The sequence below is a fragment of the Trachemys scripta genome, chromosome 22, assembly GCF_013100865.1.
Source record: "Trachemys scripta elegans isolate TJP31775 chromosome 22, CAS_Tse_1.0, whole genome shotgun sequence".
NCBI classification, from domain to species: domain Eukaryota; kingdom Metazoa; phylum Chordata; order Testudines; family Emydidae; genus Trachemys; species Trachemys scripta.
In genome coordinates, this window is record NC_048319.1 from 8274670 (window position 1) to 8298360 (window position 23691).

Sequence of the window (23691 nt, forward strand, 5' to 3'; positions counted from 1 at the left end):
GGCCCCCCCCCCCCCCCCCCCCCCCCACACACACACACACAAGTTACTGGTACTCAGGTTGTATTCAGGGTTCTGTCCTATGTTGTGACTTCAGGGGAACCATTTTGCACTTCTGAGGCTGGGCTTCCCTAGCTAATATGGAGATATTCTCAGTTGTGCCCAGCCTGAGCTCTCTGTGACCTGAGCAATCCTACCCTTGCTGGGGGCTGGCTTCTCCAAACCAGGGGCAGCTTCAATGCTCTCCACATTGTTTCCATGGTTCAAAGGCAGAGGGAGCCACATGCTAAGACTTGGTGGGTGTTTTTGCTTCTCTGTAGCAGCAACTCCAAGCATTTCCTTTGTAGGGTTTTTAGTCTCACCACTACACGTTGCCAGGCAGCTCCATCTGTGCTCTATGTGCAATCTGGATTTAAACCCTTGGATGCAGGGGGAAGCAGGCAGGTCTGTCACTCAAATTATCAAAGAAAAACCACGTTTAATGGCAGGGCACACCTCAGCCACCCAAGACTTTCCCCTTGCCCATCCCCTGCTTCCTAAGGCTTTCGCTTCCATCCCCAACTGATACCAAAATATACCATGTACCCTGCCGGCAACAGACTTGTACTCTGATACAAACCCTTAACTCTGACCCTCGTCTGTCAGCACAGCTGGCTGTCACCTTCTATACTGTGGCGACATTTTCCAGCTTTAACCCCACCGAGAGCCTGGGTAAGGTTTTTGCAGTAGAGGGGAGAGGATGTGACCGACTCTATCCCACAGCTAGTTATGAGGCAGCGGAAGAAGAGTGATGAGGTTCCTAGGGCCTATTTCTTGCTCTGTGTTCGAGGTAGGCTAGCCACTGAAAGGCAGCGTGCAGGAGCTAAGATGGGGGTTTGTCACCTTAGAGACCCAGGTTCTGGGCTGGCAGACACCTTGCTGGCATGGAGCTATGCTGTACCCCCAGTTTTGGAACAGTCACTTAGAGGAACCCTTCTTAGTGTGCCAGGCCCCTAAGGGGGGGGGGGGGTGTCTTCCCCCTAGTTGGGCTGTGACTGTCCCCCTGTCTACTCCAGGTGAGAGCCCCCACTCTTTCCAGCAGTCAATGCTTAACCTCACACCTGCCCATCCTTTGGTCTCGAGCTGGGGGATGGTGCAGAGAGGTGGGGAAATCCATTTCCCTCTGGGGCGTTGGCTGCTAGGTGTCAATGCCCTGGTGCTTGGATTTGCCACTGTCTTTTGAGATGGGGTCAGCCTCGGCCCGTCCTTTTTTAATGACCCATACAAGCTCAGACAGCCAGGCGATGCTCTTACCTTCATCTCTTAGCCTGCCCTGAGAGTAAACTGTCCCTTTCTGCCCACCAGGTAACAATGCAGCATATAGGGGAAACTGAGGCACACACTGGCATCATAAAAATATTACAGAAAATTCCCACTTCATCACACTTGCATAAGCTAAAAAGTGTGTGGGGGGGTGTATGTTCAGCAGCTCTTCCCTGAGTCTTTTCTAGGTTAGGTTCATGGCCTTTGTCACAGTTCAGGGCAACTGCGCCCATATTCCCCCTCCGTAGTCTAGCCAGGGCACCTGCTTCTGGGCTCCCAGCCGTCACCACTGTTGGTCGGAGACCCACATCTCTCTCTCCCTCCCAGACAGGTTTTTTTTCCAGGCTGCACAGTTCCCTGCCTCCACCGTGAGTGCCCCAGCAAGCCAGACTGCCTGAGCAGGTCTGTTCCTGTGATTTGCTTTCTCCTCCGAGGCTACCACAAGGGTGATCGCCCACAGCTCAGGGCTACCCCCAGCCCTTGCTAAGCAAGCACATGTGTTCTTATGGTGAAACGTTCCAGAGAAAACCTATTAAACATAATAAAAGAACCTACGCACACATTCCCAAAGATCACCCAGCCGCTCCAGCTTCATCAGCATGTTAAAATGTAGCAGGCTCAGTTTGGGGTATGTATTTTCCGTGATGTTATGATGGCTGGAGATGTTATGAAATGCTGCGTAGACAAACCCTCTTGGTGTCTGTCTGATATTCCAGGAATCAGCAGGCACGTGGTAGCCAAGAGACAGGGCCCAGCCTGTTGCACATTTCTTGCAAAATGAGGCCAAAGAAAAAAGAAGACAAGCCAGCAGAAAACATTGCGAAGAGGGGTGATTTAAAAATGTTGTTGTTCTCTCTGTAATCATACTAACCTAGCGCTTTTCATCAGTAGACCTCAAAGCGCTTGACAAAGGCACTCAGCATCATTATCCCTGTTTTACAGATGGGGAAACCGAGGCACAGAGCAGGGACGGGACTTGCCTAAGGTCACCTAAGCAGCTGAGTTAGGATGAGAACTCAAGTCCCAGTCTGGTGCTGTAGCCACCGGGCCATATGCTGCCTCTGGACCGCTTCATTGTTCAAGGAAGCACCATGAAGCACTGATGATAGTGCTCAGTGTGCATCTATGCTTTTGGGGATTTGTTTTTTTGCCATTTCCATGAGATGTTTACAAAATAAAAGTTTAAAGCGCCTGTAAAAACTGAGCTCGGTAACTCGGCTGTCGCTGCACCGCAACATCCGAAGTCCCATTACTCCTGCCTCAAGCGCTAACGGTGAACGATCTTCTACCACCCAGACAGCGACTGGTTAACCAACCCAAATGCTGTGAGTTCCGGCGGGGACGTGCTCGCTATCGAGCAGTGCACCTCGACAGCGGTAGCCTAATGCCGCACGCACCTGGGAGAACGGAGAGGAGCAGCCAAGGGCTGTCGGAGCCCTTTCTCCTCCCCAGAGCTAGGATGGGCCATAGCAACACAGCACTAGCAACAATGGGTAATAATAGACCAGTTGTATTTCTGCTCCAAACACAGTCCCCACCCCACTGGCGCTTGACGGCCTGATAGGATCGCTGCCCAAAGCAGCCGTCCAGTGACTCGGGATTGAAAGCAGCCACAGAAAGGGGAAGATCCTTTCAGGCCCTAAAAGCAAGGGTCTTATCTCCTGAACTAGGTGTGGTTTTAGCCGTGGGGCGAGGGGATTGTTCCGCTCAGTCAAAGAGAACAATAGAATCAAAGCGTGCTGATTTGGGATGAGTGTTCGGAGCTGCACGGGCACCACTTTAGTACTGGGGAACTAATCATTCTTTAGCTTGCACTGAATTGATCTCCACTCCAAGTTCGCCGGAGTTCCCAGCGCTGCAGTGCCGTCGCTGCTCCTGGCAAGGATTGCAGGCTCATTCGAGGGCTCTGTAGCTAGACGCCAGTTGGATTCCGCTTTAGAGTGAAGGTGCTGCAGCCTGAATCATTTTTACAAGCGGCGTCTCCACAACCGCGGTTCCCATTTCTATTGACCACTGTCGTTTTCACTAGCTAGAATATCCAATTAGACCCGGATCGGCAGAGGTACTTCGGCACCTAGCTCCCGTTGATTTCAATACCGCAGTACCTATGAAGCTCTGGACTTCGCTGTCCTAAACTGCTGTATAGTGTTGCGGCGAGCTGTTAAGCAGCTGCTGTGTTCCACCTCAGAGGTGGCTGCATTGCATTAGTGGTCGAGGTGATCCTGGAGTGATCCTTTGTAAAGCACCGTAGGGCGGAAGGTGCTGTAGACGTGCCACGTGTTTTACTTTCATTCTCCTAGTGGAAAATACTCCAAGTTCTGCTGATGCCGTAGCAGAGGAGGGAAGACTTCAAGGAAGAGGCTATCTGGCTTTCCTAGGCCTGTTGGACTGTGAACTAGGCCTGTGTGGCACTGAACTTTACCCAGCCCTTTATCTGCCCCATCACGTGGTGAATGCATTGGGGTGTGCAACTTTTTCTAAACTTTCTCCGTCTGTTCCATTCCATCAGCCTCTGTCCCAGCTTGTGATACGAACGTAGGCTGAGGAAGTGCAGGGAATTTCATAGACGTGTAGGGCTGGAAGGGACCTCGAGAAGTCGTCTAGTCCAGCCCCCTGCACTGAAACAGGACCAAGTAAACCAAGACCAGCCCTGACAGGGGGTTTGTCCAACCTGTTCTTTAAAACCCCCACACCCTGCCTTGGAATCCTATTCCAGTGCAGGGAGAAAGTTTTTCCTAACATCTAACCTAAATCTCTCTTGCTGCCGATTAAGCCCATTACTTCTTGTCCTGAACATGAACCTGGACAACAACTGATCTCCATCCTCTTTATAACAGCCCTTAACAAATGTGCAGACTGTTATCAGTCCCCCTTCAGTCTTCTCTTCTCAAGCCAGGTGCAGTGGCCGAGTGGTTAAAGCCCCTGGCTGCCCTCCTGCAGGTTGCGGATTTGAGTCTGGCTTGATCTCCCCACCTCTAGTTCACCCAGCTGCAGAATGGGTGCCTGATGCGTTGGGTTAGGGCAAGTGGGCAAAGGCGGTTGGATGTGACCTCTCCTGTGTCCCACTGGCTGCAAGACTGGCATCAGCCCAATGAGTCATTGGCTATGGGGAACTTGGATTTTCTGAGCCTAGTCCCCTGTGCGCTGCTTTGGAGAGAAGCTAAATGCAATGCACTCCCCAGGGGCAGGGAAGGAGAGCAACAGGCAGCTAAATCGGGAAGTGGAGCAGCAGGTCTTGCCGTGACTTGTCCTTTGGCACCTAATTTAGTATCTCCCTTCCCTGGGAGCTCAGCACACCCGTGTCCGTAAGAGCCAGTCTAGTCCCCACCAGCAGGGAAGTGACTGATCAGATTCACGTTAGCCAGTTTCCCACCAGAGAATGGGGCTGCGCCTTCAGTCCAGGCCTGACATCACAGCTCAGGACAACAGGGGTCAAGGCTCAGTGCAGCTTTCCAAACCCAGTCCTGACGCTGCCGCCTAACCGGTGGAGTGGCAATTATAACAACAAGCCCTTCCTCTGATAGCACTTTTCAGCCGCAGATCTCCAACCAGGGCGGGCAGTAGCATTAGTCCCATTTTACAGATGGGGAATTGAGGCACCGAGCCGGGAACTGACTTGCGCCAGGTCACCCAGCAGGCCCAGGGCACAGCCAGGAAGGTCTCCTGAGTTCCAGCCCAGTGCCCTCTCCACTAGGCCATAAGAGAGATTATTTACAGCCAGAGTTGCTGGAAGGATGCCCGGCAGGGGTGGCTTTGTCTACATAGCCATCTGGCAACAGAGAACTGGCTCAGCTCAGCTCACTCTTTAAACGGATTTCGAGTCACTCCGCCGCCAGACGCAGCCGGAGAGAATCCCCTGGGGCCTGGATTAATTCCGCCCCTCGAGCGTTGAACTCTTCACCAGCTCGCACTCCACCCACCGCCACCCTGGGCCTGAGGCTCAGGGCCCGATCTGCAGAGGGGCCGAGCGCCGCGGCGTTGTCATTAGCAGTCCAAGGTGCTTGGCCCCTCTGCAGATCGGGCCCTTAGAAGGGGAGAGGGGGGAATGACGCAGCCACAAAACGCTCCCCGAATGGCTAATTTAGGGGCTTGATTGCAGGAAACAAGGCACTTCCATTGGCTCCACTCCGGTCCCCAGCAGTTTTACTTTCGTGTCTGCTCTGATTCTGCCTCCGCGCCCCCTTAGAGGGGCGACACGGCAGGAGTCACTGGGATAGGCGTTAACAGCCGCTCCGCCACGCTGCATGCAACCTGGTGCTCTAAATGCCTGCAGCTGGGTCAGTCCAGCCTCAGGCCCACCCTCCCTGCAGTCTGGAGGGGTCCCCAGTGACCCCCTCAGCACAGAGCCCTGCCTGGCACATGGCAGCTGAGCCAGAGACCCTCCGAAGCTGCCGGGCTCTGGAGCCAAGCCAAACTGGGGCCTCGCTCCCGGCTGCAGCTGGCGGACGTCGCATTGCGCTGCAGGACCGTCAGCAACGCCGGCACCCATCAGCCCCCCTGCTCTGAGCTCTCTGCTAACCAGCCTGCCTCTCCCCAGGGCCGTGGGCTCAAACGGTTCTGAACCAAAAAGCGCCGGCGGGGGGCCCGTGACAGGGATCCATGCAGCCGAGTGCGGAACTGGGGCGCTCGCAGAGGTTGTATGAATGGAATCTACAGTAGGGATCAGCCTGCACCAAACAGCCCCCCCCTCCCGCCCCCCACGGCAGCTGTGGCCCATCCCAATGACTGGGCGAGACCCTGGCGCAGGGGTCGCAGAGAGAGAGCTGGACCTGTGATTAACGCCCCCCCCCCCCTGCAGCCTCCAGGCACAGAGCAGACAGTTTGTCAGCCTCACATGCACCAGAGTGAAGCTGGAGAAGACCCAGACCCACATAATACCAGCAGCCCCCCTCCCCCCAGAGACCCCTGGCAGCATCATTCCCTCCTACATCCCCCAGGCTGTAGACACCTCCCTCTCCCTGACCGTCCTGTCCCCCCGGCCAGATTCTCTTCTTCCTCCCACCCACCCAACATCCTCCATCTCACCTCCCCAAGGCTGTCTCGGCCAGCTCCCCTCCCCCTGAAGTTTGGTTCCCCCCCAGCTCCCCTCCCCAAGGCGTAGACCCAGCAGACCTCCGCCCCACCCAGCTGCCCTCGGTGCCAGGCTGGCGGAGGGGCAAGGGGGGTTGTGGCTCCAGGCTGTAGCCAGCCCAACAGGAGACAAAACAGTCTCTGCCCATCACCCTGGGGCCCCTAGCCAGGACACGCCCCCTCCTAGTTAGCAACCTGGGGAGGTGTGGCTGGTTCTGACCCCCTAGGATCTCCCCTAGGTCAGGGATGCTGCTGGCCCAGAAACCAGCCAAGGAGTCAGAGGTGCCCCATTCGATAAGCTCCATGTGGGTCTGCAGCACCCACCACTGCTGCCAGACGGAGAGGAGAGCAAAGCCCCATCCCTTCCCAGCCCCCTGGTGCCGCCCTGCCCAAGCCTCGAAGCAGGGGTACTGGACAGGCCACTCCCCCTCCACAGTCCCCTTGGGCAGCGTTCCTCAACCTTTTCCATACCAGGAACCGACTTGCTGCCTTTGTAAACAGGGTCAGGGCGATCTCAGGGACCAGCGCTGGCCCACAGACCGGTCGCTGAGAAACACTGGCCTAGGGTGCCATCAAAGCGCTAGGCTCAATTCTTAGAGCAGGGAACCCAAAGATTCAGGACTTCTCCCTTGTTTTCCACCCTCTGCCACTGACTTACCCTCTGACCTCGAGGCAAGTCACACCCCCTCTCTGCCTCAGTTTCCCCCCCTCCTGTAATATGATTATGGCAACTCTGGCCTATCTCCCAGGAGGGTTAATTTGTATTTGTAAAGCACTGTGAGATGAAAGACTCTAGACACACTGATTATTACTCTAGAGACAGGGTGGGACCCACAAGGCTACCAGGGCGCATACAATTGTTTCTAGAGCTATGTAGCAGCACCAGAAGGCCTGCGGGGTGGGGAACAGGCCTCTGTATTGTCTACTCCTTCTATGACAGCACCAGAGCCCCCATAAATCCTAGATAGCCATCACCCTCTAAAACAGACCAGCCGCAGAAGCTGTAATGACACGCTCACTTTCTACACCAAAGACCAAGGTCTGATCCTTCTTCTTTCCTCCCCACAGCAACCAAGGAGGGCGGGACTTAAGTCTCCAAACCTGGGCTTGAGTGGACTCACATGTGACCGAGGAGGATTCATTTCCAATGCAACTTGCTCGTGGTCCCCACCCACATGCCAGGCCAGCCCTCCTCAATCAGGGTGGGTGGGTCTGGTTACCTCCCTGAGCTACCCCTCCTGTGCTGGGCGGGTCTCAGCGCTGGTATATAAAGGCTGGGCAGGGATCAAGGTTTATGCAGCATCTAGTCTGGAGTTGTGGAAGAGACAGGTAAGGGCTTGCAATGTTCTCTGCCTTTCTATGGGGGTGGCTTTCCAAGTTATAATTAAATGTAATTTGAGTGTGTCAACCTCTGAGCTTGTTTGCTCCCTGATAAGAGCTTGGCAAATGGACTCCGACTGTGTTAGCTCTCTTCTTTTCTTGTTGGTCCAGGCAAACTGCCTGGCAAGTCAATGATGCTACGGGACTGACTTGCTGTCTGGGAGCTCCCAGACTAGTCTTTCTCTCCCCCCCCCCCCTTCCTTATAGGGGAAACATTGAGTCTCCCAACTAACTAAAATGCTAAATCTCAGCTGTAGGCTTAGATAAACCCCTTCACCCTTGTGACAGGCATGCCCTGCCAGGAGGGTTCAAATCAAACTACTCCAAATGGCAGAGAAACTGCTGCCCCATGGTTGTGTGAACTCCCAACATACTCAATAGTTTGTTTGGGGGGGGGGGGGGGGGGTTGTGTTAAGGCTCTGGGGTTTCAGCTTTGATAAGTTCAGCTTTTAGCCCTCCCAAGTCTTGTCTGGAGGAGAAAAATTTGAATATGACTCCCAAAGGAGTCTCTTTGCCTGCTGTTTGGAGCCAATTGTGTCTTGTGATGGCTGAGTCTGACTCATGGCTTGTTTGAGTGCTTGGAGGCTGGTAATGCTACTACAATGACTGTCCTTGTGGCTGCAGTCTGCTCCTTCACAGATCTGTCTCCGGCTCTGATCTGGAGATAGGAGTGGGACAGGCTCTCCTAATCAGAGCAAGGCTGCCTTCGCCAGCTGTTGTGAGCACTGTCCCAACCCCAATCAAATGGCTGTGAGGTATGGTGGGGCTGGCTTCCCCCCCCTCCCCTTATGGGGAACTGTGGGTTATGGTGTGAGCTGTGCATTCCTCTAACACTCCACCACTGACTACCCCTGGTGCTGCTCTGAGCAGTGACTCTGACTCCAGTTAGTGGCTGGCAACTGAAAATGAAAACGGTGACACAATCCTAGCAAAGCAGGAGGTGTCGAAACAGCGATGAGCTGACTGGGGCGAAGGCCACTGTTACTTATAGCAGCAGGGGCCTTGGCAGCAGCTCGTTTTGCAATCCAGACTGGCAGGTCTGGGGCGGGTAAGTGAAATCATGTCCTCCCTGCCTGCTGCCTCCAGGCCCAGGGGATCTGGAGCAATGTTACTCAATGCATTGTGCTGCTGAACCTCCCAGGGGCTAACACAATGGCATGAGCTCTCACTGCTGACCTCTGAGCCCTCTTTATGGCCCTAGAATTTACTCAAGCCTTATCTTGCTCGCTGGCAGATTAATGAGTGAGTTTCTATATCCCTTCTAATCAGATTCCACCATGGCTTCTAATGACCCCAGTGCTGCTTCCCCAAAGGATGAAGAGCAGGAGGTAGGTACATGCTTGGGCTGTAGGGTCTCTTTGTGGTGGGCTACTGGCCTCTGCTAGGGAACTGGTGCGGGGCCCCTTTGCCTAGAAGTCCCAGTGGTGACCACAATAAGCAGGCTAAGGAGGGATAGCTCAGTGGTTTGAGCATTGACCTGCTAAACCCAGGGTTGTGAATTCAATCCCTGAAGGGGGCCATTTAGGGATTGGGGGCAAAAATGTCTGGGGATTGGTCCTGCTTTGACCAGGGGGTTGGACTAGACCTCCTGAGATCCCTTCCAACCCTGAGATTCTATATGTTCTCTGAACAATATTGCACTGGTGTAACTTTGGGTGTAAACATAAACCACTGTAGCTAAACTAGTGTGAAGCCATATGTAGCTACTCCCTTGGTCTAAGAGTGCCTTCATCTAATGTAAATCAAAGTAACCCTCTCTCAATGTGCCCATACAACAGTTTGCATCGGCTTAACTATAGAGTGACTTCAGTTTTTATTGGTGCCACTTTCTCCTGTTGATCTCTGGCTTGTCTGCTTCCCACCCAGGCAGCACTCCCTACTCCTGGGGTTTCTGGAGCTGGGAGGGGTACGATGCGGCCAGATCTACACTAGACATTTACTTTGTTATAACTGTCACTCAATGGGGTGGGGGAAAATCCACAGCTCTGAGCCATGCGGTTTGACCTACCCCCATGTGTGGATAGCACTGTCTAGCTTCTCCTGTTGACCTGGCTACTGCCTCTGCTGGAGGTGGACAGCAGAAGCTGTTGTCACTGTATTGGTGTCTTTACTGCAGTGGCACAGTTGCTCACTGCAGTAATTAAGTGTAGATCTGCTCTGGTGAAGACTTTTGTCTTCCCTTTCTGAGCTAGTTCTTTACTAGGCCTGGTATCACAAATGGTGGATGCTGGATCTGTCTAATCATGCAGTAGAGGGGGGAGCACTTGGCAAGCTGGAAGTGGTGAGAGTAAATGACCCTCTGAGAATGGCTCCCTCTAGGCCAGATCAGCTGACAGACCCCAGCTACCAATAGCAGGGTCCATGACCCTGCTTGGAAGGGGAGAGTACCTGGTAGCCCTCACCCTGTCTACCTTGCTGCCTTCTCTCCCCTAGAACATAGCAAACCGGGTGGCCAACCTGCCCTTGGTCAGCTCTGCCTATGACATGGTCTCCACGGCCTACACCTCCACCAAAGAGAGCTACCCATATGTCAAATCCGTCTGTGATGTGGCAGAGAAAGGCATGAAGACCATGGCCGCGGCTGCAGTTAGTGGTGCCCAGCCAATCCTGTCCAAACTCGAGCCGCAGAGTGAGTAACTGGGGAGGGGATGCCTGGGGAAGGGGGTGGCATGGCCCAAGTGAAGGGCACTAGGCTCTGCCCTCCTTCCCAGGGTGCCAAGCAAAGAGCCTCATGCCCTGCCAGAGGGAGGAGTCAGGCTGGTCACATCAGAAGCCATTGGCTGGCTAAGGAACCTCTCCTGCTTTCCTAGAGGAACATAACCCACTCCTGAGGCCACTGAAAGCTCCATCTGGAGGGTTTATGGAGGTGGAAGTGGCCACAGAACCCCTGGGTGAAAACGTGTCCGCTTTGGGGGAGCATAGCATGGAGCAACCTTGTACTGCCTAAGCTCGGAGCTGTGCAGACGGGTAGGATTCCTGCATCTGCCAGTTCTCCACAGCAATGGCCTCCAAGTATAATAATGGCACTGGTCCAGTTCTCAACCCATTCCAAGCTATTGCAAATCCGCTCACCCTTGTGCCTACTTAGCAAAGTCTTTCCTCTGACTTCTGCCACCCCTTCAGAGTCCTCCTGCACCAGGTTCTCTAGCCTCATCAACATGAGCTGTCAGTGTCCTGGAACTTGCTGTAATGGCAGGGGCTTCTCATGTGAGACACTAAACTGGTTTTCTTAACAGTTTCCACAGCAAATGAGTACGCATGCAGGGGGCTGGACAAGCTGGAGGAGAAGCTGCCAATCCTTCAACAGCCAACCAACAAGGTAACAACCTCTCTGCTTTGAAGCCTTTGTAAAGGCAAGAGGAGCAGTGACTTCCGCTCAAGCGGGAGAGTTTAGCCATGAGCACTGAAACTTAACAGAGCAGAGCTATGTGGGGCAGGAAAAACGTGGCTTGATCTGCTGACTAGTGCCTGCTGCCCCAACTCAGGGTGGGGCAGAAGTGATCCATTTGCTCATGGGATGATCATGGCCGGTCTGAACTACTGCCCCTGCTGTTACACGATGCAGAGATCCTGACCCCCCGCCCCAGCGCAAACCTTACGGCAGTCATGCTGTGCTGATGGAACATGGGCACTTGCTCTGATGTAGCTCTGCACAATGCAAATGTGTCTAATCTAGATGGGCCCTTAAGGAAGATTTTTAAAACTTGGGATGGGGGTAGAAAAAACAAAGGTCTTCCCCTTGGACAGTGGGGAGGGAAGCAAACCTCACATCTTCCTCCCCCCTTGCAATATTCTAACACTGGCTTGAGGTCTTATCTGATCTAACCTCTATCTAGATAATCTCCAATACCAAAGACCTGGTGACTGCCACGGTGACTGGTGCCAAAGATGCCATGAGCAACACCATGACTGGGATGGTGGACATGACCAAAGGGGCTGTCCAGGGGAGCGTGGAGCTGACCAGATCAGCAGTGACCAGTGGTGTGAACACAGTCATGGGCTCAGCCGTGGGCCAGATGGTGGTGAGCGGCATGGGTGCTGTGCTGGGCAAGTCAGAAGAGCTGGTGGATCACTATCTTCCTATGACCGATGAGGAACTAGGTGAGACGGCGGCAGCAGCAGCTGCTCTTTGCCTGTGCACTACGGCAGGAGGCCACCTCAGACGGGGAGGGGGTGAGAGGAGACCAGCTGGGTCTGTCTGGCTAATGCCAGCAGCAGTTGAGTTCATGGCTTCAGTTGAAGCATCCAGCCTACAAGGTTAGGCTTAATTTCCTGATAACAAGGCCCCACACTTAAGCCCTAGGAGAAACTACCGCAGTCTCCATAACAGAATGAACAACCTCTGTAGCTGGGGCACCCTGCCAGCTTCCCTGGAAGATGCTGTTTGCTGTGAGGTAGGAAGCATAGATGGGGGGGGGGGGGGGGAAGAGACTCCTCCCTTAATACCTAGAAGCCTCAGGGGAGACCTGTTCTGTACAGGGTGCTCTGAGCATGGAGAACCACTAGGAGAACAGCTTGTGGCTGAGAAACCATCTAAGCAGGTGGCTAAACCAATCTCTGTCTCTGAGGCTTGTAGATTCTAATAGAATGGGGGGGGGGGAAGGGGGAGATGAGTGAATTACTGGATCTCTTGGCATCTCCTGTTACCTGGTGACCACCTGAACAATGCATGGTCCCAATCTCTCCTATGTAGAGGTGGCACTCAAAGGGGGAACCTTGCCCCAGCTCTAAGGGCTAGAGTACTGGAGTAGGATTGGGCTGGTCGGTCTATTCCTGACTCCTCCCCTGGGAAGCCAGGTGCCCTTCAGCAAATCCCTTCATGGCAGAGCCTCTCCCCAGTCTGTGAAACAAGAATACTTGCTGCCTGTAGTCCAAGTGCATTGTCTTCCTGTGATGGTCCCAGGGTACAATCTGGCCTGTTGAGAACAGTGGTGTCCCCTGAATTCTAGCCTGTGGTGCCTTTTACCCTGCCAAACAGCCACTCCTGGTCTGCTCGTGCTGCCTTCAGCATGTAAATTCACCCCAGCTCCCCACAGACATGCGCTTGCAGCCCCTCATGAACTACAAACAGGGGAACACCCACAAGTTCTTAGCCCAGCCTTGTTCCCCAGACCCATGCACCTTTGTGCAGCTCCATATCTTCCTGGACACTGCAAGCTCCTGACTCATTGGTCGTGCCAACACTGGGAAATGTTGCACCATCCTTGTTGTCCCCCCGCCCCACCCATTCAAATCCAAACACCCTAAGATTCTGGGCTCAGCCTCCCCTGCCACCAGACCTCCAGTTGCAGGGTTTTTTTGGGGGGGAAGGTTTTTGCTTTATTACGTTCCAGGGGGGCTGAGGCAGCAGTATCTGGGTCCTGGGGTCATCTGGGAAACTCCCTGGAGTGCAGGGACATTGCTGATGAACCCAGGAAGCTGAGTAGCAAATACCACTGCCTCAGCCCCCCCACCCCCCAAAACCCACATGCAGCCTAATGAAAAGCTGCTCTTACCCCATAGTGGCTGCATGGCTGTGGCTGGCCTAGGGCTCCTCCAGCGCTATGAGCCCCCCTTCAACTGGCCATGGGGGAGGGGCAGGGGATCTCAGGGGCTCCAACTGCAGGGGCATGGGGCAGAGCTGGGGGCGGGGGCTAGCCTCCCCTAAGGGGGGCTCTACCCACTGTCCATGGTCAAGATGAAACAATACAATAGGGTGTTTTTTTGTGTGTGGTTTTTTTTTAAGTGACCAGGCACAAAAGTCAGAATTTATTACAAGAGAAATAAAAACAGCTGGAGGTTCTCCCCCCCCCCCCCCCCCAAAAAAAAAATAATGCCTTCCAGCCTGGGCCCCCCTCCCCTTACTTCCATGTCACCAGCAAGTCCCTGCAGGTCATGAGCAGAGATGGGAGGTGGAGCACTGCTGTGGAGGTCACTGTCTATTATACCTTTCTCCCCTCTGAGGATTTGCACCCCACGGGATACAAAGTCTCCTGGGTATGTGAGGCTCAAACAGTGACAGGATATAAATTTCTCATGCACCCCTTCTCCCCTGTTGGAGAAAGCTGGGGAGGGGGGGGGGATTTTAAACCCCTTGCTGGTGTCTGCCTCTGAGAAACTGGTGCATGGGCACAGCCTGGACTTACAACTGTTCAGGGACAATCCTACAGTAGAAACGACACAGCTCAACAGGCTGCTGCTATTCCACAGATTGAGGTTTTCAAATGAGGCCTCCAGAGTGCGTCTGACAATGTGTCAACTGTATAAAAGTGACCATGGGGTACGGGGTGTCCCACCCGTAGAGATGAAGTGGCACAGCGGCTTAGTACACTCAACGCTAAGCAGGTTACCAAGCTAGAAGCATTATTGCCAACTCTAGAGGAGGTGCAGGCCTAGCCCATACCTCCCTTGCCATCTCCACCGCCAGGTACTGCTAACCCTCCGCTCTCTGCTTCCAGCTAAACTGGCCACCTCTGTGGAAGGCTTCGACATGGCATCCGTGGAGCAGCAGAAGCAGCAGCAGAGTTACTTCGTGCGCCTGGGGTCCCTGTCCGCCAAGCTCCGCCACCGAGCCTACCAGCACTCCCTGGGCAAGCTGAGGCATGCCCGGCAGAGCACCCAGGAGGTTCTGTCCCAGCTCCACCAAACCATCGAACTGGTAGGAACGCAGCTGTGGGCCACGCACATGCCCCTGGACTCCTCTGAAGCACCTCCAGTCACTCCTGGCTTGGCAAGGTCCCTTCCTGGTGCTGATCCCAGATATCTCTTCCCTTCCAGATGGAGCACGCCAAGCAGGGTGTTGATCAGAAGCTCCGTGATGGCCAGGAGAAGCTGCACCAGATGTGGTTGGAGTGGAGCCAGAGGCAGCCAAGTCAGAGTAAGGAGATGGGCTCTGTGCAGCCAGAGGTAGGTCACAAGAGGGTGACTCCCTTCTCCTCGGTGTGGGGGAAGCCTGGTGTCCAGACTGACTTCTGACTTGACCCCTGTTTGTTGGCAGCAGGTAGAGGAGCAGGCGCTGGCCATGTCCCGCAGCCTCAGCCAGCAACTGCAGACCACCTGCCTGACTCTGGTGTCCAGCCTGCAAGGCCTCCCTGCGGACCTCCAGGACAAGGTGCAGCTGGTTCGTCACCACGTCGAAGAACTACGTGCTTCGTTCTCCGCTGCCGGCTCCTTCCATGACTTGACTGGCAGCGTCTTGGCCCAGAGCCGTGAGCGAGTGACCAAGGCCCGCAAGCTGGTGGATGAGCTGATGGAGCAGGTGGCGCATAATGTCCCCCATTCTTGGCTAGTGGGACCCTTCGCCCCATCAGGCAAGCAGCAGGAGGAGGTGGAGATGGAGTCGTGTCCTGCAGATTGAGGACTCAAAGGGGCTCTCCTAAGCATAGAGCTTCATGGGGGTTTGGGTAACTCATGCCACTTGTCACATATCTAGCCTGGCTCCATATCTAGATAGCAGCACTTGGTGTTTGGACACAAATGCCTCAGTCCTGGCATCCATCTTGCCTTGCTTAGGTTTGTTCTATCCCACTAAACACTTGGGGGAGGAGAAACTTATCCTGCATCTCACAGGTGTGGCTGTCTCCCAAACCTGCCTGTGGGCAGGGTCAGAGGCTTACCAGCAAAACTGATTCCCTCTGACTAGTCAAGTGACCCCCAAAATGGGATCTAAGGCCCAGCTTTCAAGCTGGGGGGCCTAGTTTGCCATCTCTAGGCAACAGCCTGAGTCTTCAGAGCATTTGCCCAGCACCTCCGAAGCCTAGACCACTTCTGTTTAGCAACCAGCTTCAACCCTGACCTTGTTTTCTAGACTCCATTCAGGTGGTAGCAGTAGGCAGTCGAGCACATGTTGTGTTCTCAATCTGTCTTAGTGGCCTGCAAATTCTCCAGCGGCACAGTAAAGAGCTAAATAAGATGGCAGCTCCCCTGTCAAGGATTTCTGACCCAACTGGTCATTTTTCCTATGAAATGTTATTCACTGCAGATCCCAAGCAAATGAACCTTTAACTAGACTAAGCTACTCCAGCCTTAAGCAACTGCTTTCTCTCCAAGTGCCACCACAACCAACCCCTGACCCAAGTCAAGCTGAGGAGTTTGGGTTCTCTCCACTCAACCAAGGAAACTCTTCTTAAGAGCCCTGATCTCTTAAGAGGGTGCCCAGGACTGCTGCTCTTTCTGGACTAGAATAATGGCTCACATAGGATTCCCTTCCTGCCTAATACGAAGTGCCCTGGCCCTGACTCCTGTAGCGGGGAAGAACGTGTTGCTCACAATAAAAGCTGTACTTGCATTGAAACAAAGGCCTCTGCTTGTTTTGTTCTGAGGGAGATGATCAGGCATGAAGGTCAATGATGATTCTCCCTCCTGGGCATGTCCAGCATTCTTGGAGAAGCTGTCCTGGGTTGCTGGTGCACATGAGGGCCTTCCTCTGCAGGGTGTGGATTCTCCCCTCCCCAGCTTCTTGAGACTAGGAGTTTACCCTCATTAGCTCCAGCCATTGGCTTCCTCAAGATCAGTGGTTCTGAGATGAACTAGGACCTAGGGAGTTGCTGCCACTGCTCCTCATGGGCCCTCTAACTAGCCCCTCCTAGCTTTAGCCATGGAGGGAACACCCTGAGGCCAGCCTTGAAATGGCTGTAATCTGCAGTCAGCACTAGTTCCCCATGCCCCAAAGATCTCTGACTGGGGTAATGCTGTTTAACTTTACATTACCTTCCAGTAGCAGGCCTTGCAGCAAACTCTGGGAGGGCATTTGGGCCACATCTGGTGACCTGAAATTCAACCTTCTGTCCTTCCTACTGCACTTTCATGACTTGCTCCATCTCAGGAGCAGTCTAGCTGGGGTACAGATGGTAGTGTAAATCCTAGGCCTCACTTAGTCCCTCAAGTCATCTATGTGCCACTGCAGTCCCATATCTTTATTGAACTTGAGGCACTTACATCTCTCAGGTTTAACAGAACCACCCATTTGACAAGTATCAGGGGGTAGCCGTGTTAGTCTGTATCTACAAAAACAACAAGGAGTCTGGTGGCACCTTAAAGACTAACAGATTTATTTGGGCATAAGCTTTCGTGAGTAAAAACCTCACTTCTTCAGATGCATAGAGTGAAAGTTACAGATGCAGGCATTATATACTGACACATGGAGAGCAGGGAGTTACTTTGCAAGTGGAGAACCAGTGTTGACAGAGCCAATTCAATCAGGGTGGATGTAGTCCACTCCCAATAATAGATGAGGAGGTGTCAATTCCAGGAGAGGAAAAGCAGCTTCTGTAGTGAGCCAGCCAGTCCCTATTCAAGCCCAGATTAATGGTGTTGAATTTGCAAATAAATTTTAGTTCTGCTGTTTCTCTTTGAAGTCTGTTTCTGAAGTTTTTTTTGTTCAATGATAGTGACTTTTAAATCTGTAATAGAATGACCAGGGAGATTGAAGTGTTCACTTACTGGCTTATGTATGTTACCATTCCTGATGTCCGATTTGTGTCCATTTATTCTTTTGCAGAGGGACTGTCCCTCCATTTGACTAGAGCTGGGCACATGACTGCTTTGGGACAAGACCTCCAGAGAAGGAGGACATGCCCCCAGAAAAAGCCAGAGGGCATACAGATGCAAAGGGGTGGCTGCTGATGTAGCAAAGACTCTCAAGGCATAGGACCAGACTGCTGGCTAGCTGTAGTTTGCTGAGGTCTGTCACTTGGCATTGTTGGCAACCAACAGTCTAGCCACTGATAGATTCAATGGGCATTACAAGTAACAATTAGTGTAAGCACTGGAGCTTGGAGAATTAAAATAAGATTCCTGATAGCCCCCATACAGGGCTCATCTTCCTCTCACTAGCCCGACTACACAGCCTCTGGGGCAAAACCAGCCTGCACCTAGAAAGTATCAGGCAGGTGTGGCCAAACTAAGGTTACACTGGCAACCACATTCTCTACAGTTGAAACTGTAATGTATGTGGTCTGTAATGGCTTACGGCAGTGCCTCACTGCAGGTTGCATTTAAGAGTTCAAGCTCTTAGCCTCCAATAGAGGACATCTCTACCCCTAAACTTTCCATACAATGTGAGTATAGCCTGAATTCTTTCTTTTGAAGGTTTTCAAAGTCAGTTTGAGGTAGTTAATCAAAGACACAGGGACTCTTAATCTCCCAGACCCCCTTATTAGCCTTAAGAACTACCTGGACAACATCAAAGGTGCCTGCAGGGAGTTTGATCTCCATTATGTCATTTTGGTTGAGTTCTGTTTTCTCCCTCTTTGTTCAGTACTAGAGCATTCCAGCCCGCTGAACTGAGCGTGACCACAGCTTATGCGATCTAGGCTCTTCTCCAAAGCAGTGGTTGGTTGGAGAGCAGAAGGCCTGTCTGACATAGTCTAGTTAGCCTGAGCCTCTGAACAACGCCACCCATAGAGCTCAGGATTTTCACTGCACCAGCTGTTGCTTTGTTGAAGAGCAAAATGTGGCGCAGGGGCTGGGCTCCTGCACGGCTACACTAGTTTCAGAATGACCAAGGTTACCCCTGTAGACCTAGGTGCTGGTCTATGCCACTGGCTTATCAAAGAGCAGGAGTCCTGCAGGTTCTCAGGGATGCCCACCACCAGCTTGGACAAAGTAGCTCGTGTGTGGAGGTTTAAAGGATTTAGCCGCTCCTGAGCCGTCTTAGCGGAGTGAAAGCAGGGTCCACCGGCACCTCCTCTTTAGAGGGGCCCGCTCCTCTAGATGCTGTCCAAACAAAAGCTGTTCAGCTGGGCATCTGGCTCTTGCCTCCTGCAAGAAAGCAGCCCTGGCTGGTTTGAAGCTACTTTCTTAAGACCTGGGAAAGGAATACCCCAAATCACTAGGGTGGGTGGGTGAGTGAAGATCACTGCACACAGCATCGCTACTGCGAAAGCAAGGAAGAGAGGTGTTAAGGCAGCTAATGTAACATACCTTTGAGTTCCTCCAGCTGCTTTTCAACACATCACAACCTTATTGCTGCACCTGGGAAGTGGGAGGGGGGGCAGGGTGTTGCTGAGGCCTGGCTTAACCGAGGGAGGAAGATCTCATTTTTTTGGAAGTTAGAATTAGGGTTGTAAATCAATCATCAGGTTGAAACCAGAATGTTTGTGCTAAATAAGAGAAGCAAAGGGGTCAGCAGGCTAAGAAGACACAATGTCTGAGCCCGCTAAGATAAGAGGGAGAACACGCAGTGACCTATTTACTGTGAATGAGATTAAAATAAAAAGGAAGTTAGGAATGTGGCGAGGAGCTAAAGAGGAAGTCAAACCACGGTCGGTCAGCATGTGGACAGCCTGTGCTGGGCAGGGATTGCTTCCTCCAACATAACCAAGCCAACCCCGCGTGACGCAACGGATTGTAAATGCGATGAGCTGTACAGAAAGGGAGAAGGATTTGATGCAACTCGGGAGTGGTGATGGATCCTGCAGCCACGTTGAAGTCTGATCAACAGCTGTAGGCCAAAGATACCTGAGTTCTTGGGAAGCCAAGTGGGAAGAGATCGCAGAGGGAATCCCAACATGGGTGGGGAGCAGCCTTTCCCTCAGCGTCTCCTGGTGGAGCTGTCTCACTTCGCACAAATGAGAGTTCATAGGGCCGGAGCGCAAGGCTGACTCTTCTAGTGGGGCATATGGGGTAGCAAGGTTCAAGGCCCTGCTCTGCCCAGCAAGGGACTGGAACCTTGCCCCCAGCTGAGAGCTCCAGCCACTGGACTACTGTTGTTCTGGGGGCAGGAGGTGGGGAGCAGTTCTTGTATCTATTTATTGTCAGAAAAATGTCAGTGGTGATGTGCCCTGGAATGAAAGTGAATTTCAACACCACTCCCTCATGTTTTCAGGCAATGGAACGGTTGTTTGCATCATTCTAGCTTCCTGGAGGAGAAGGATCTCCGTGTGTTTAGTATCAGGAGGTGCATCAACCCTCGGTCTGCCCAAAGCAGGAGCGTGCTGACCTCTGCAGGAGTGTTCTGGGGAGGGGAGCAAAGGCACTACCTGTGGCTTCCTCCCCTTCCCTAAAAGGGCCAGGTGAGGCTGTCGCAGGGACACAATGTCATTGTGATGCGTCATGACGTGTCACAATGACTCAACCTCATGATGCAAGCAGCTGCCTTGGAGCTGGGTGGATTCCTACCAGGGTCCGGCTACCTGCTGGACAGCGGCCCCCACTGGGCTCGGGGCTGGAACAGGGCTTTCCAGCCCCTGGCCAGGTGAGCAGAGACCATGGCTGAGGGTGAGTAGAAATGATTTTTCGGAGGCAAAGTTGACACTCAGTCAAGCTGATTACAAAGAGTCTGGCATGAACTGGTCTCCTGGGTGACTTCTGCTGCCGAATCTCCATTGACTTCCCCCCTTCTCGCCGCTCTAGGGAGCGAGTTAATGTCCTTGGCACTAAACCTTCCTTCCCCTAACGATTTGCCTTCTCAGCTCCAGCTGGTCTCCCCCACCCGCTGTCCTAAGGAGACGCTGAGCAGACGCAGCCTCTTCTCACTCTTTCATGCACGTGTTCAACAGAATTTTCTGCCATAAATTAACAACATTCGCCAATGAGCAGTAGGAGTGAGCAAGAGCTGACAGCCGGAAGCTGTGTTTTCCCTGGGCTGCTTGACCAGGGGGAGGAGCGGCTCTTGAGGGCAGTGGGAAGACCCAGGCAAAGACCCGGCTAGGAGCCCTCTGCAGCGCCAACTTCCTAGCACCTTCCATCTGACAGAGTTCAGAGCCCCAAGGGGCCACCTGCTCATCTCATCTGACCTCCTGTAGATCACAGGCCATCAACCCCGCCCAGCGTCCTAAACCCAACAGCCACAAAGCATTACAGCCCTAGACTAGGATGTGCCACAGGCAGAGAACAGGCAAGACTGAGGTGCGCTTTAACCACCACAGAAACGTAGGGACCTGGAGAGCTCATCAACTCCAGCCCCCTATGCAGAGGCAGGACCAAGTCAACCTAGACCAGCCCTGACAGGGGTTTGTCCAACCTGCTCTTAAACACCTCCAGTGACGGGGATTCCACCACGTCCCTTGAACACCTAGTCCAGAGTGTAACTATTCTTATAGCTAGAAAGTTTTTTCCTAATTCTTCCTGGCTGCAGATTAAGCCCAGTGCTTCTTGTCCTGCCTTCAGCAGACATAGAGAGCAATTGTTCGCTGTCCTCTTTGCAACAGCCCTGAACAGATTTGAAAACTGTTTTCAGGTCCCTCCAGGCCCTCAGTCTTCTTTTCTCATGACTAAATGTGCCCAGTGGTTTTTAATCTTTCCTCACAGGTCAAGTTTTCTAAACCTTTGATCATTTTTGTTGCTCTCCTCTGGACTCTCTCCAATGTGTCCACATCTTTCCTACAGTGGGGCACCAGAACCGGTGCCAAGTAGAACAGGACATTTTCCTCCCTTCTCTTACATACAACTTTTGTCAGTACACCCCAGAATGATAGTAGCCTTTTTTGCAACTGCATCGCATGGTTGATTCATATTGAATTTGTGATCCACTGTAACTCCCAGCTCCCTTTCAGCCATATGACCGCCTAGCCAGCCATTCCCCGTTTTGTAGCTGTGCATTTGATTTTTTCCTTCCCAATTAAAGTACATTGCACTGGTCTTCATTGCTGAATTCAGACCAATTCTCTAATTTGTCATGGTCATTTTGAATTCTAAACCTGCCTCCACGGTGCTAGCAACCCCTCCCCGCTTGGTGTCATCGGCAAATGTTACTTACAAGCACATGCTCCACTCTGTTGTCCAAGTCATTAATGAAGATATTGAATAGGACCAGACCCAGGACTGATCCCTGGGTGACACCACTAGATACATCCTCCCAGTTTGACAGCAAATCATTGATAGCTACTCGGCGTTTGGTCTTTCAAGCAGTTATGCAACCATCGTACCGTACTTTCATTAGACCACAGTTCCCTAGTTTGAGAATGTCACTTGGACTGTGTCAAAAGCCCTACTGAAATCAAGCTATATCATGTCTACACCCCCCGCCCTCAGCCCCCTGGCCAGTATCCCTGTCAAAGGAAGAAATGAGGTTGGTTTGTCATGACTTATTCTTGACAAATCCACGCTGGTTCTTCCTGCTAACCCTCTTATCCTCCAGGTACTGACTGATTGATTGCTCAATCATTTGTTCCAGTATCTTCCCAGGGACCGAACCATCCTGCCTCCTTTCATTAATGGGTGTTGGCAAAATGAACCCAGCCTTCCAGGAAACCTGCCACCCAAAGGAAGCGCCCCATCCACACCTGGGGTAGCCATCCCCTCCAGCCTGTGACACTCAATGGCTTCCCCTGGGAAAACTCCCCTCCAACCTTGGTAGCTTCTTGCTTCCTTGGTCTGCCAAGCAGAGCATCGCCTTTAAACCTCCCCGGAGAGGCTGGCTGACCTGCACTGCTGAGAAACCGCTGTGGTGTTCACCGAGCCAAGGGAATTCTCCCTGGATGGGGACTGGTGCTGCGGCCTGTGGGGAAGCTTGTCTGGCCTGGCAGCTCCAAGCAGTGGGGTGTAGCTTCCCCGCAGCTCAGCTGGGGTGAAGGCTGCGCTCAGGCAAAGGCAAAGAGAAGTGACAGGGACATGCGGTGCATATGGGGCCTGATTCTGGTGTGGGTCAGGATTTGATAGTGAAGCACCTAGGGCTCCCATGGTGTAACTCCTGTCTAAGTGAGAGGAGACTCACTAGTCGCTTCCTAAGACTGCAGCTTTTTCGAGGCCCCTGCCTCTGTCGCTCCCCCATCCAGCCCATATGCCAGCCCTCAGCAGTCAGCACAGATCTCGGCGCTGCCCACCCCATGGGGCCGGGCGGTGTTTAGGTGCCAGTCGAGCAGGGACTGCTTTGTACAGAGTAGCGAACGGGGAGTTGCTCTGAGAGTTAAGACATTGAATCAAGCTCTATTGCCAGCCTGTCTGGAGAGCTCTTGATTTCCGCCAACTAGCGGCACCAAACAGGATGGGGCAGCAGCCTCGGCTACCTCTGTGTTTTGCTATGGACGGTTTATGGCTGAGAGATGATCTATTTGCACTGGAAGATGGCTGAGTAACCCTGCTTGAACCAGTCAGATGCTGATTGGGTCCTGCTCGCTACCCAAACACACATGGAAGTGGATGTACGTGCAGACCCGTGAGATTCTCCCCTGCCCCATTCTCCCGAAAGCCCTCCACCTGCCCCAAGGCCTGACCCATGGCTCAGTCGCCTTTCCTCGAATGGTGCTGAAACTTCCCTTGTCCCGTTGACACCCGCAGCCGAACTATCGTCCGCTGAGGTTTTCCCAGCGCCGGTCTCTCTGGAGGGCAGGGAAGTGAGGGATTTAGGCTCAGACAATTCTCTAGCCAAGACGGTTCCTTGACGCCATTGTAAACGTTGCCCAGTACACACAGCGCGGGGAGGACGACACTTAGGTTTGGTTGATATTAGAAGTCAGGCCGACTCGGCTACATTGGTGTGAAAAACCCACAGCCCTGACCGGCCCGGCTGCGCCGAGCTGCCCGCCAGTGCAGACGTAGCTGTGCTGATGAAAGAACACATCCATCCCCATAGCTAACGTCACGCGGGGAGGTGGCGTTCCTACGCTTATGGAAAAACCCCTGCCGGGGCAGAGGCCGTGTTTACATGCCGGTGTTACGCCAGTATAGCAATGCTGCCGGAGTCTTCATCGTGTAGACACGGCCTTAACCTAGCCTTTCCCCCCACCGTTCTCATTGCACACCACCTGTTCATCCCTAGTGGAGACTGTTACGCACAAAAGGAAGGTTGGTCTCGTGGTTAAGTGTGACTCAAGAGACCTGTATCAGAGGGGTAGCCGTGTTAGTCTGAATCTGTAAAAAGCAACAGAGGGTCCTGTTTCATCTTGCATCTGAAGAAGTGAGGTTCTTACCCACGAAAGCTTATGTTCCCAATACTTCTGTTAGTCTCAAAGGTGCCACAGGATCCTCTGTTGCTTTTTCAAGAGACCTGGGTTCTATTCCTGCCTCCACCACAGACGGTGC

General features: G+C 53.0%; 1 protein-coding gene across 3 annotated transcripts; it reads left to right on the top strand.

Annotated features, from left to right (window-relative positions):
• The first annotated feature begins 7566 nt into the window (after window positions 1–7566).
• On the top strand, window positions 7567–16011 carry LOC117868827 (perilipin-3-like). Of its 3 annotated transcripts, none has more exons than XM_034755132.1 (8): window positions 7567–7698; window positions 9019–9077; window positions 10183–10378; window positions 10986–11068; window positions 11586–11850; window positions 14187–14386; window positions 14506–14634; window positions 14729–16011. In XM_034755132.1, the coding sequence occupies exons 2-8, from the start codon at window positions 9027–9029 to the stop codon at window positions 15083–15085; spliced, it is 1281 nt and encodes a 426-aa protein (XP_034611023.1). In that variant the 5' UTR covers window positions 7567–7698; window positions 9019–9026; the 3' UTR covers window positions 15086–16011. The 3 variants fall into 3 exon arrangements, with proteins under 3 accessions (XP_034611023.1, XP_034611021.1, XP_034611022.1); XM_034755130.1 differs by having other exon boundaries at window positions 7569–7698; window positions 14726–16011; XM_034755131.1 differs by lacking the exon at window positions 7567–7698 and adding an exon at window positions 8653–8797 and having other exon boundaries at window positions 14726–16011.
• Window positions 16012–23691: the final 7680 nt, after the last annotated feature.